The 12,441-nt window shown below is 43.1% G+C and overlaps 1 protein-coding gene across 13 annotated transcripts in view; it reads left to right on the top strand.

The window, feature by feature from the left end:
* DLGAP4 (DLG associated protein 4) overlaps window positions 1-12,441 on the top strand; it is a 449,524-nt gene that overhangs the window by 367,049 nt on the left and 70,034 nt on the right. For 2 of the 13 annotated variants that reach the window (XM_078393222.1, XM_078393227.1), the window contains exon 1: window positions 10,415-10,549. The exons of 5 other annotated variants lie outside the window; for them this stretch is intronic. Coding sequence is in view for 2 of the 8 variants with exons in the window: in XM_072996999.2 (XP_072853100.2) it covers window positions 10,090-10,429 (340 nt within the window). In the remaining 6 variants the exon portion in view is untranslated. Of the gene's footprint in view, window positions 1-10,074; window positions 10,550-10,605; window positions 10,952-11,080; window positions 11,227-12,441 lie in introns of those variants that run through there. 6 more of the 13 variants (XM_072996999.2, XM_072997000.2, XM_078393226.1 and 3 more) reach the window with 6 other exon arrangements.

Here is a 12,441-nt window from a genome sequence, read left to right on the forward strand (position 1 = left end):
GTGGAAGACTTTTATTTTTAAACGGTTTAGTTTCAGCTGGTTGTTTTTATAATTTAAGGAAGGATCTTCTAATGCAGAAGTTGGCTGGTGCTCAATGGTATCAAAAATGGACTGTCAGGACAAAATCATCAGCATAGATGAAATTCCTAGAGTATGGGAATATTAGTTGGTAATTTGTGTAAATTAGTTGGTAATTTGTGTAAATTGTGTTGTTTTTTTTAATGGTGCCAGGACGCTATTCTGTAGGAAGCCATTCATTTGACTTGTCCAGCAAAAATGTGTTTAAAAGCATCTCCCTAAACACTCCCCTCACTGTATTTCTCTGTGTGACTTCAGAAAATTGTTCATCAGGCAGAAACTCTGATGATAAAATGCTGCCTGGAGAGTTTTGTGAAAGATGAAAGCATGCCCATGCTTTGAATGGATGACCGTGAATTTTATTTATCTCCATTTCCCATTCTTCCAGTGCAATTCATTTCCTCCTAGCTCTGTATCAGTTTGCAAATTTGCTTTGTTAAGGAAATCTATATGAAAATTAATGCACATTTCTCTGTGCATTCCTAATAAGAAACAATGTATTCAATGCAATTTTGTTGAATATACATATTTTTGCAAGCAAAAGATTCGGATTTTTGCGAGTTAATTTTGCTAGTAGATTTGTTTTACTCTGCAGTTTCGTCTGATGCAGACTTTTAAATTCTTTTTTTTAATTTAAAAACCGCATCACAAAAAGTGGAGAAATGCAAATATTGAGTTTCAGTTTGGGCATTGTTTGGAAAATGCTATTTAAGTAGATTCACATTAAAATACAAATGAAGCCTGTTCCTTCACTGTTCCTAGCACACCCCTTTGCAACCTGAGTTTACCAGTGAAACAGTATTACTTTTCCTGCTTCGTGTCTCTTTTCAAAGTCTTCCAGCCTACTCTTCTTATGACTCATTGCTTAAGAATTGTTTCTCAGGCTGTGCATCTTTCTGTCTTGATCATAGAATGTCATCTACAGAAACACACCAACATGTTCTCACCTTCATTCTGACACAAACCTTCAGTACTTTTCCCATGTTCTGACATTGAAAATGTATAATGATGCACCACGGGTGTTCAGAAAGTGACCCTAAATCCAGGGCATGTGCACATTATCTTTGGAGCATCTTAGGCTACTGCACTGCACTGGGGGAAAAGTGGGTACAAAAGAAGCATCACATCAATGTATATTAAAAATCAGGCCAAGCCTTACCATTTGGCAAAATGAGATAAGTCACCTTAAACTGAAAATACATGGCTAGAGCAGCAGTTACCGGCCATCTGACTGATCCCCCTCTGTTCTGGTAAAGTTTTGTTCTGCATCTTTTAAACTACCCTGCTGCTTCTTGTGCAAATGACATCTCTGTCTTATTCCCAGAGCTCAGAACATTCATTCTGGGTTTGTTGGTTTGTTTTTTGTTTCTTTTTAAAGAAAGGTGTGTTCCTTTGCTGCAGCTAGACAGTTGTTTGTTAGTTTATTTATTTATTTATTTATTTAACTTATATGCCGCCCACACTACCCAAAAAAATCTCTACGCGACTTATATCAATTTAAATACAGTAAAAAGATAAAACAATTAAAATACAATTAAAAATATAGTGCTTTGGAAATTGCCACCAGGACCCACAGTTGATATTTCAATTAAAAGCCTTCTGGAACAGGAAGGTTTTGACTTGGCACTGATAAATCTGACTTGGGATGGTGTTCCATAGTCTGGGGGCAGCCACCGAACTCTTTGAGGGACGGCTCTTTCAAAAGGGCCCTCTGGCTAGATCTTAATTGCCGGGTAGGTTCATATGGAAGGAGGTGGTCCTTCCAGTATCCAAGGCCCAAGCCGTTTAGGGCTTTATACGTCAAAACTAGCACTTTGAATTCAGCACAGGCAGCGACTGGTGGCCAATGTAATTTAAACAGAATCGGCTTGATGTGTTCCCTAGTGGCCCCACCACTCACCAGCCAAACAGCTCAATTCCAAACCTGTTACAGTTGCCGGACCGTCTTCAGAGGCAGCCCCATGTACAGCGCATTGCAGTAATCTATACAGGATGTTACCAGTGTATGCGTAACTGTCATGAGACTCTGCTCGTCCAGGTAGGGCAATAGGTGGTATAATTTCCGCAGCTGAAGGAAGGCGCCCCTGGGTTTCCACAATTAGACCAAGGTCCAGGAGCACCCCCAGGCTGCAGACCCTGTCCCTTAGGGAGCATGCAACCTCATTCAGGGCAAGAAAATGGCCCTCTAGCCTGTCCGGTCAAGCACCCAATAACAGCAGTTCCATCTTGTCTGGATTTTCAGTTTATTAACCCTCATCCATTATCAGGTCTAGACACAAGTTCAGCACAGAAACCACCTCACCTGGATTGGTGGAAAATGAGAGACAGAGCTGAGTGTTGTCAGCATATTGCTGATTCCTTAGCCCAAACCTCCTGATGACATCATGTTACTGATGTCATTGCCTCATCAGAAAATGTGCATTGCATTTTGCATCATTAAGGTATCCTGTTGACTTCACCTGAGGCCAGAAAATATTGGGAAGTACTCCCCAATGCCCTCTAGTGGCCAATTCTAATATTGCTATTGAAAGTACAAACAACTACAGTGGTGCCTCGCTTAACGACGATAATCCATTCCAGGAAAATTGCCGTTAAGCAAAACATTGTAAAACATCGTAAAAATTAAAAACCTCATTGAAACGCACTGAAACCTGTTCAGTGCATTCCAATGGGGTAAAAACTCACTGTCCAGTGAAGATCCTCCATACAGCGGCCATTTTCACTGCCTGTATAGCAAGGAATCCGTCCCTAAACACAGCGGGGAGCCATTTTAAGCACCCGGTGGCCATTTTGAAAACCCGACAATCAGCTGTTTTGATTGTCGTAATGTGAAGAATCGGTTCCCGAAGCAGGGAACTGATCTTCGCAAAGCGAAAAAAACCCATTTAGACTATTGTTTTGCAATCACAATTGCGATCGCAAAAAGATCATCGTACAGCGTTTTCGTCGTAATGCGGGGCAATCGTTAAGTGAGGCACCACTGTATTATGATTTAGGAGTGACAAGAGAATTGTTTTTTAAAAATCCTCTCAAACATTCAGCCCTTTAAAAGCAACTTCTAGATGTAACAAGAAAATGCTATACCATATGTTATGGCAAAAAAATAGCTTTCTAATTATTTACGTTACCTCTGAAATGCAAATTAACTATACCTAGATTATATGCCTTAGACAGCCAGTGTGATGAACTGGATAGTGTGTCAGACATAAACATAGGGACTTGGTTTTGAATCACTACTCAGCCATGGTAACTTGCTGAGGGGAAGGTGGGGAATAATAAACCACTGTTTCAACTTCTAGCATATCCTGAATACCCTATGAGGGTTGCGAAAATTTAGAATTGACTTGATGGTACATAACACACATACATTATATCTCCTACAAGTAAATACTTACATAGAACTACATTACTTGTAACTAGATTTCCAATCTCTGGTCATTGGAAATACTGTAACTAGTTTTACTCTCAGTCCAGCTGTTTCCTGTGCATGGAATGACAAGGAGACTCCATCTTGTCTATCACTTCAGGCAACAAAAATCTGGGGCCAGGTATGGGTCCATACATTAAAATCCGGCACGCAATACAGGCACAATATTGTATGACTGTAACATGAAGGAAAATGAAAAGAAATAGGTTCACTCTCTGGCAAAAGTGCAATGGCTTGGCCACAATAGTTAGGTCATAACGTCTGCAACTCATGGGAGAAGCTATTATTATTATAGTTGCATTCAAGCTTCAAAAGCATGTTTGCTAGTACTGTAGATTCTTCCCAAGCTGAAAGACATGTCTCAAGAACTGTAGAGCTATTGATAGTGACACTGACTGTCTCAAATAGAAGGCATGGAGGGCTGGATATGAAGCACGCGTGGAAGAATGTAGCAGGAAGTTTTGTGGGTGAGACACTCAGTGAGAATGTTTGATGCTACAGTGACAACTATAAAAAGAGGTTGGGGGTGCTGGAATGCAGCACACAGGGTGCAAACTGCCCCCTCCGTATGAATTATTGTGACTCAGAAGAGTAATTAGCATCTGTGAAAGAACAGTGTAACTAGTCTAACTATTTACACAACCAACAAGGTTTAAGATGATTTTGTGGAGATTCTCATAATCACTACTCTCAGAACCACACTGCTGGTTGGGAAATCCTGGAAACTAGTCAAAAAACTATCTTTTCCAAGCTTTGCCGGTTTTAACAAGAAGCTTTGGTGCCACTTTTCCCTAAATGCACAAAATACCTCACCCCTTCAGTACTGATAAGAGGAAATAAATAAGCCTTGAGATTACTACATGATTTTTACATAGACAGAAAAAGAACCAAACTTATTTTGTCTGGAAATTGAGTCATGACAACTTGACTTCTTTCTTGTTAGGTTGAATTGTTTCACTACTCATCCAAGTATCTTCTTCAGTCTAACAAGAAAGAAGTCCAGTTGCCATGACTCAACTTCCAGATAACCACACCTGAATGACTGATAATCTTCACAGATATCAAACTTATTTGTATGTTGAGGAGAAGGATTTTGGCAGGTTCTAAGGCCAGATTGAGGGATGCATACAGGCTTTGGATCGTATACGCTTGTCATTCTATAACCCCACAGTGCTCCTAAACACTACTAAGCCACTTGATATTGTCAGTGCTTGTGGCAGCTGGTTCTAGTCCATGCTTCATAATAATTATTTGATCCTTAAAAGACTCCATCTTAATACTTATATTTCTGAACTCCAAATCAATTGATTCTTATGAGTGCAGCACATGGAATCTAGAGCTTGTCCAAGGTCCTTCCATGCTGCTTGATTGTTTGGGTTACACGACAATGCTCTGACTTAACAGGAAGTCAGGATTAAAAGGTAATCCAGTTGCTAAACCAGTGGAAATTAGGAAATCCATTGCCAGAATACAGCTACCTAATGCAGCCAGTGCCACACTCACAGAAGCCTTCTCAGCCAGCTGTTCAAATAATGTCTGAAATCTGAGAGCAATGCATTGTGAAATACATCAGCCAAGGCCATTCTTTTTGCTCTCCCTTCCACAAAGTCTTGACCTCAAAGGCCAGAAGGACCAGGCATTATTCAAACAGTCAATTGAGAACAGCAAGAGCTATGCTGATGTCTCTCATCATCCACATCCCCTTCCTTTCCTCCTCTGCCACAGCCCATTGAACGTTGCCATGGAAGGTGTGATTTCGCTTCTCTTTTCAGCTCTAGGGAAAATAATATCTAGTGAGGAGTTGGAATGATAACAAGAGAACACCTCCTTAGCTTTAAACTGAGTGTTAAATTATACTAACACCTTATACTGCTGCCATCCTGTCTGTTAAGATACTCAAGAGTGGCCTAGAGTGATGAACTAGGAGTCAGGAGGCCTGGATTCAAATCCCCACTCAGCCATGTAAACTCAAAGGAGTGGTAGAACTGGTAAAGCCACTTCTTAAATATCTCATTTAACTTGAAAGTCCTATTAGGGTCGCTAAAGGTCAGTTCCAACTTGACATCACGCAACAGTGCCTGTTAAGTAAACATTAACCAACTGAATTTTAACTAATTAGCATTAACAAATTATTTCCAGAGCTCTGAAAAAAAAAACTATTGCTTGGTGTAGTGAATCACACTACAGTAAACCCATTGAATCAATGGGGATTTGGTAAAATGATTCTAAAAGGCTTACTTGAACTGCAACTTACTTTAGGACAGTAAGTTGCAGTTAGAGTAGGTCTATTTGAAACAATGTGACATGGAAGAGTTGACTCAATAAATCCCTATTGATTCAGTAGGCCTATTCTAGCATAATTTACTGCACTAAGCAACAGGATTTTGGCCACTGCCTTTTCCTTATAAGGGTGTTGCTTCACTAAATGGTGAGCTAAGATTAGTTCCTTCAAATGCTGGATCCTGATCACTAGTTGTGGGAGCTGAGCCAACAACAGGGCAGATGGGGAAAGAGTTTTATATCTCAGGCAAGCAACTTCAGATTTTTAAAATAAAAAGTAACTAAAATAGCAACTGAATGAGTTTAAATAAACATGAAAGTGGTATTTCTTGAAAAATCTAATTGTATTGCAAATTAAGTATACTAGATTGTTGTGGGGTTTTTTTGGGCTCTTTGGTCATGTTCTGAAGGTTGTTCTTCCTGACATTTCGCAAGTCTCTTTGGCCGGCATCTTCAGAGGACTGGAATAGGAACTCTGTCCATGCTCTGCTGCTGTTTGTTGGATAATTGAGTATTTATAGCTGTGGGAACAGCTTTTGTCCTTTTCAGATTAGGTGATCAGCGCATTTTTGTTGTGGATGTATTGTTGTGATAAGGGGGAGAGAGATTATCTGTCACTGTGGTTGATGGATGTCTTTAGCTGGTCTTTTTTGTCCAATGATCCCTGGTCCTCGTGGCTGGGTAAAGTTGGTTGACCTTCGGCAGGCTGTATTTTTCAATGCTGGGAGCCAAGTCTTGTTAAGTTTCAGACTTTCTTCTTTTTTGTTGAAGCTCTGCTGATGTTTATGGATTTCAATGGCTTCCCTGTGCAGTCTAACATACATACATACATACATACATACATACATACATACATACATACATACATACATACATACATACATACATACATACATACATACATACATACATACATACATACATACATACATACATACATACATACATACATACATATGGTTGGGGGAATTGGAAGTATACCTATAATTAATTACTTTTTAAAGGTAGCTTTTCAAGTTCTGGGATGTGGTGGCGCGAAGGGACATGGTGGCGCTGCGGGCTAAACCGCAGAAGCCTTTGTGTGCTGCAGGGTCAGAAGACCAGCAGTCGTAAGATCGAATCCACGTGACGGAGTGAGCGCCTGTCGCTTGTCCCAGCTCCCATCAACCTAGCGGTTCGAAAGCATGCAAGTGTGAGTAGATAAATAGAGACCACCTCGGTCCTCGACTTAGACAGCGTTCCGTGTCTAAGTCGCACTGGCCATGTGACCACGGAAATATTGTCTTTGGACAAACGCTGGCTCTATGGCTTGGAAACGGGGAACACGACTAGGGTCAAACACGACTGGACAAAAGAAATTGTCAACGGGAACCTTTACCTTTTACCTTTCAAGTTCTGAGGATGTAAGTTTTCTTAAAAAATCTTGCAAGAGTGAACAAATATATTAAAACCAAATAAATGCTGCTACAGAGCAGGGATGTTAATATCTCTGATTTTCTAAAAACAGATAAAACAGAAATGCATTTATTCTAAAAGCAAGTGATTATCTGGATAGAAATACGTGTTTTGCCCCGTAGCATAAAACATCTGTTTACACTATTTTAATATTGAAGACTTCTGTTTCTAATCTTAATGGGCCTTCTAGTTGTGTTTTTTTTCCAAACTGCCTTGTATTGAAAGTACTGTTAGAGCTTAATTTACTTCTCCTAGTATGTGCAACTGGATTATTCTATAAGTAGTTTAATACTTATATTTTCTGCAATGTTTTGGGAAGTCTCTGCCCTAAAAGGTGGCATATAAATACTTCAAATGAAGGGGGGGAGTTATGAAACCACACAAAATTTTAATCGTATATAAAATGCCTTCTCTGCAGCCTGTTCTGCACACCAGTTTCTAACAGTTCAAAAGCCACTGGCTATGTTCCTTCTATAACACATTCTGTTTTGAAGAACGTATTTCTCACCCATATATTATTTCAATTATATTGTTTTGCAGTTCCATCTGCCCACCCACAAAATCTTTTTGATGTGCAAAGGACATGGAAAATAATCCCCTGCTTTGCTCAAAGTAATGGAGCACTATTCCTTCATACCAAGCATGGAGTCATGTGCATACTTCCCTTCTGAGTAAACATGCATAGTATTTGTGTACAATATACATCAAATCTAGAAGTGTACTTGTTTTATTAATTTTTTGTATTTCTGGATCCTGAGCCACTGGCTTTATTCTGCAAATGCATATATATTTTGTACATCAATAAGGCACTGTGCAAGCATGCAAACTTTCTTTCCACATCCCTGTGTGCATCTCATGAGAAAATCTTTTATAGTCTTCAGGCTTACATGATTACTGAGAGAAGATGGTAAAATATGGACAGTATCTGATAAACGCTAAGGGCCTTTAAATATTTTAGCACTTCTGTGAGATATAATCCAAAATTTTGCAAATTCTATCAGGCATAGAAACAAGACATGCTGTGGCCAATTTGAAACCACCGAAAAGGACTGGCTTGGCATTTGTTGCAAACAAAATCTTAGTAGCTCAAGATGGCCTTTGGACTGAACATGGATATATTTACATTCTGCCCCTTGGTGCCTATTACTTAAGCCTTTCAATTGTTCTCATATTATGTCCCATATGGTCCCCTTTAAGAGTGGAAGTACTTGACAGTTAAAGCACCGAGGTGTGAAAGCTTTCCTTTATTTATTCCATTTGCACCCCCTCCTTTTCTTTAAAGGAGTCTGGCAATTGTCGCACTCATTTTACCCTCATTGAAGTCCTGTGAGGTACTGTATCTAACATTTAGGGACTGTTTAAGCTTCATAATGAGGTGGGGATTTGAACATGCCTCCCCTTCTCCAGTTCTGAAATGCTAGCCACTGCATTATATAATTAATGCTCAGATGTTTTAGAAACAAGTGGAGGTCTCGCTCACTGTTGTTGTTACATACACATCCAAATACTTCCCACTTATATGGCAACCCTATGAACTAATGATCTGCAATAGGTCCTCTCATTAACAGTCCTGCCCATGTTTTGTAAAAGGCTCTGGCTGTCATCATTAATCCATCTTGTAGCACGTCTTCCTCTTTTTATAGCATGATTGTCTCTTCCAATGAGCCTTGTCTTCTCGCAATATACTGTATCTGTAACCTCAGTTTAGCCATTTTAGCTTCTACTGAGAGCTAAGGCTTGATATGATCTGAGAACCTAACTTTCTGTCAGTCCACAGGATCCATAAACTGCCACAAACTGCCTCCTCCTTAAAACAAAAAGATGTATATTTATGGTTCCATTCCAGAAATAAGCCTGTAGCATGATCATACAATGAGTCTACAAACCCTGAAAATAGCCTTTTGCAACCTGATGCCCACTTGTAGTACTGGACTCCAAAACCCACTGTGATTGTGAAGACAGGTGGGAATGGTAGCCCAACAACTACCAAGAGTGTCTCAGAGTACATGGGAGACCCAAAAATTAAAGAGCACAAAATTGTGATGACATCACCATTTCAGGAGGAAGTGCCAGCTATCTCTCCTGGACTCCAAATTGGGGCAAATTAAGCTCTGTATTCCCAAAGGCTTTCACTGCCGGGATCTGATTGTTGTAGGTTTTTTGGGCTGTTAGGCCATGCTTATGGAGGTTTTTCTTCCTAACCTTTCATCAGTCTCTGTGGCCGGCATCTTCAGAGGACAGGAGTCAGAACTCTGTCTGTGTTCTGGTGTATCCCACAGGCTACACCAGAACACAGACAGAGTTCTGACTCCTGTCCTCTGAAGATGCCGGCCACAGAGACTGGCGAAACGTTAGGAAGAAAAACTTCCAGAACCCGAAAAACCTACAACAAAAGCGACAACGATGGGCCTGAAAACACTATTGTTGGTGCTTATTTTTTTTTCCTTCAGCGCCTGATCTTCAAAGCAATCTCTGCAGCGAACTAAAAGCCAGGCTTCCTCTTTGGGTCCGGATGCATTTCAGGGCTTCCAGAGGCGTGAGGAGTTCCTGCCACCTTCTTTCCCCTCCTGACGCCTGCGAGCGAGCCCCTCCTTCCCCGGGAGGGGGCTCACCCACCTGTTCCCCCGCCGTCTCGGACCGAACCTCTCTTTCCCCCACCCGCCCCGCAGCTCCCGGTGCGACTGAGGTGCCACGAGCGGTCCCGCCTCCTCGGCGCACCTGCGAGGCCGCCTCGGCGCGAGCCACGGCCGTCCCTCCCCAGCATCCCGCACAGCCGGCTCCCGGGCGCACCCCCGCGTCGAGAGAAGCCGGCGGAGCGCGGGGGCGCGCATGAGCAGCGCCTTGTGAGCATGTGCGGAAGACTAGCTGGAACCGGTTTGGCGACGCCGCCTGAGACCGAGCGCGCGAGAGCTGGAGGTGGAAGCGCCTCCGCCTCCTCGCGCGGCCTGCCTTGCCCTTGCAGAAGCAGCGGCAGCATCAGCATCAGGCGCCGCCACCACCTCCTCCTCCTCGGAGGCTCCGTGCAGCCCAGGGCCCTCCCCTTGCTTGCCATTGGCAGCCCCGGCCGGGCTTCCTGTCCCGGCGTCGAGGGCGCTGCCGTCTCGCCCTGCCTTCCTCGGCATCGCCCTGGCCAGCGCTCTCTCCTCGCCTTCTCCTCCTCTTGCCCGGCTCCTTGCGCCTTCGAGGCAGGTGGGCGGGGCGAACCCGGGCCTTTAACAACCCCCCCCGCGCGCGAGGCTCCTCCCCTTGGAAGTGCATAACGGGAGCGGATGGGGCCGGCTGAGTGAGTGAGGGAGGAGGCGGAGGCGGGTGAGTGTGCGCTGCCAAAGCTGCTCTTGTGCGTCTCGGTGACTTTCTCTCTTTTTCCAGCCCCGGCCAGATCGCCCGTCGGCAGCCTTAGTCCTTGGCTGCGGTCTGGATCGCCGACCCGGAGCAGGCCCGGCTCGGCCTCTCGCGCGCGCTGTCTCGCCCATCATCCGCCCTCTTCCTTCTCTCCTTCCTTCCTCGCCCGGGAGGAGGTGTCGGTCGTTTTCTCCGCGAGCAGAAGGGGAGCCCGGCTTTGCCCTTCGCCCGTCGTGTGATTTCCCCCCCCCTCTGTGCCTCCAAGGCGAACGGAAGAGCCATCGCTCTTTTTGTCTTTTCCTCCTCGGGCCAGTCCCCCCACCCTCTTTGTGTCTCTCATGGCTTTGTGTCTGGAGCTATTTAAACAATGTGAGTGTACAGAATTTTGTCCGGGGGGGGGAAGCTTTGCTCATTTTGGCATGCAAATCTCGGGATGGCTTGCGTAAGCAGCGACCGCGCACCGCTGGAAATTCCTCTGCTTCTATGCCTCTGTGTGTGTTCCTTTCCTTGTATTCTTTAGCGGTCGTTTGAATGCATTCCTTGCGTGTAGCGTGTGCCTGTGTAGCTAGCTGTCTCTGGGAAGGAATAAGAAAATGCCCACTTCCTGTGGGAAGCGAATCGCTTTCGGGATACAATACTGTTGTGTGAGTAAAGTGGGCGGGTGGGGTCGGCGATCTGCTTGAATGAAGAAAAGGCTTCGTTTTTCCTCGGATTCCTCTCCCCGGCCGATCCGATTGCACTTTCCGCTACATCCTGGGGCTTGCGTGGCTTGCATGGGGCGGGGAGAGGATGAGGGGACAGGTTAAGTCTGTCTTCTTAGTGCATGCACTTCCCTGTGCTTGATTAGAAGGGTTGCTGCTTTGCTGTGATATATTTAGACCCGCTCATGACAGGATATGATATCCTCTTCCCTATATTTATGCTGTGCCATTCTTAATGTGAGCTCTGTGTGTGATGGTGCTCACGCACATTTGTCTTGGCTTGAGTAATGAAATGACACAGATTGGTGGTTAATCAGCTAGACTTAGGAAAGCTGCTGGGCATCTACCACTTCTGCAACTTCTATGAAGTTTCTGTAGTATGTTTCTTACGTGTGTGTGATGCCTACCTTCACCTGCCATAAAGTGTGAAAAACTGTACATTAGTATCTGATATGTGTTCTGTTGACATTCGTTGTTAAAGGCTAATAGGAAGAGCAGAGGGTTTAACACTATGTATCTTTAGAGTGGAGATGAAGGCTTAGCTACTGGTTTTAAGTTGTTCTGTTTCATAATGTCCAGTGGTTACAAAATAACAGAAAATGTGGTATGGAAGAACTCAGTATTCCCTTGTACAACTGAGTAGGAATGAAATGTATTTATTCACTATTTATGTAAAATATTTAAATATAATAAGGGAGTCTCCATAAAGAACAGATTCCCTGAACAAAAAGTATGATTTAACATTATGGCTAGAAAGATACATAAACCACTGTCTGTCAGGGAAAGAAGCTTCCAATATACTGTAATTGTTTTCCAGGGTGCTGCCTCAGACAACACGGATTCTGCCTTTAAGCATATTGCTAAAATGTTGCAAAGGTGATTTAGATGGGTAGCAGTAGGGCAGCATTTGTGAACACATACAAATCCAGAATTAGATATGAGCAAAATATTCACTTTCCTGGCCCACCACAGAATAGTCTGTGGTTTTCAGGTATTGCTTTCAAAACATTTTTCCCCTCAGCATCTGTTATGCAGATTTATCTATTGTGCCACATCCATACATGTCATGATAAATTCCCTGTTGGGATATAAATGGTCCTCAAATAAAACCATTTGACCAGTCATCTATAGAGGGACGGCATAAAGGGACTTAAGAAT

The sequence above is a fragment of the Pogona vitticeps genome, chromosome 4, assembly GCF_051106095.1.
Source record: "Pogona vitticeps strain Pit_001003342236 chromosome 4, PviZW2.1, whole genome shotgun sequence".
NCBI classification, from domain to species: Eukaryota; Metazoa; Chordata; class Lepidosauria; order Squamata; family Agamidae; genus Pogona; species Pogona vitticeps.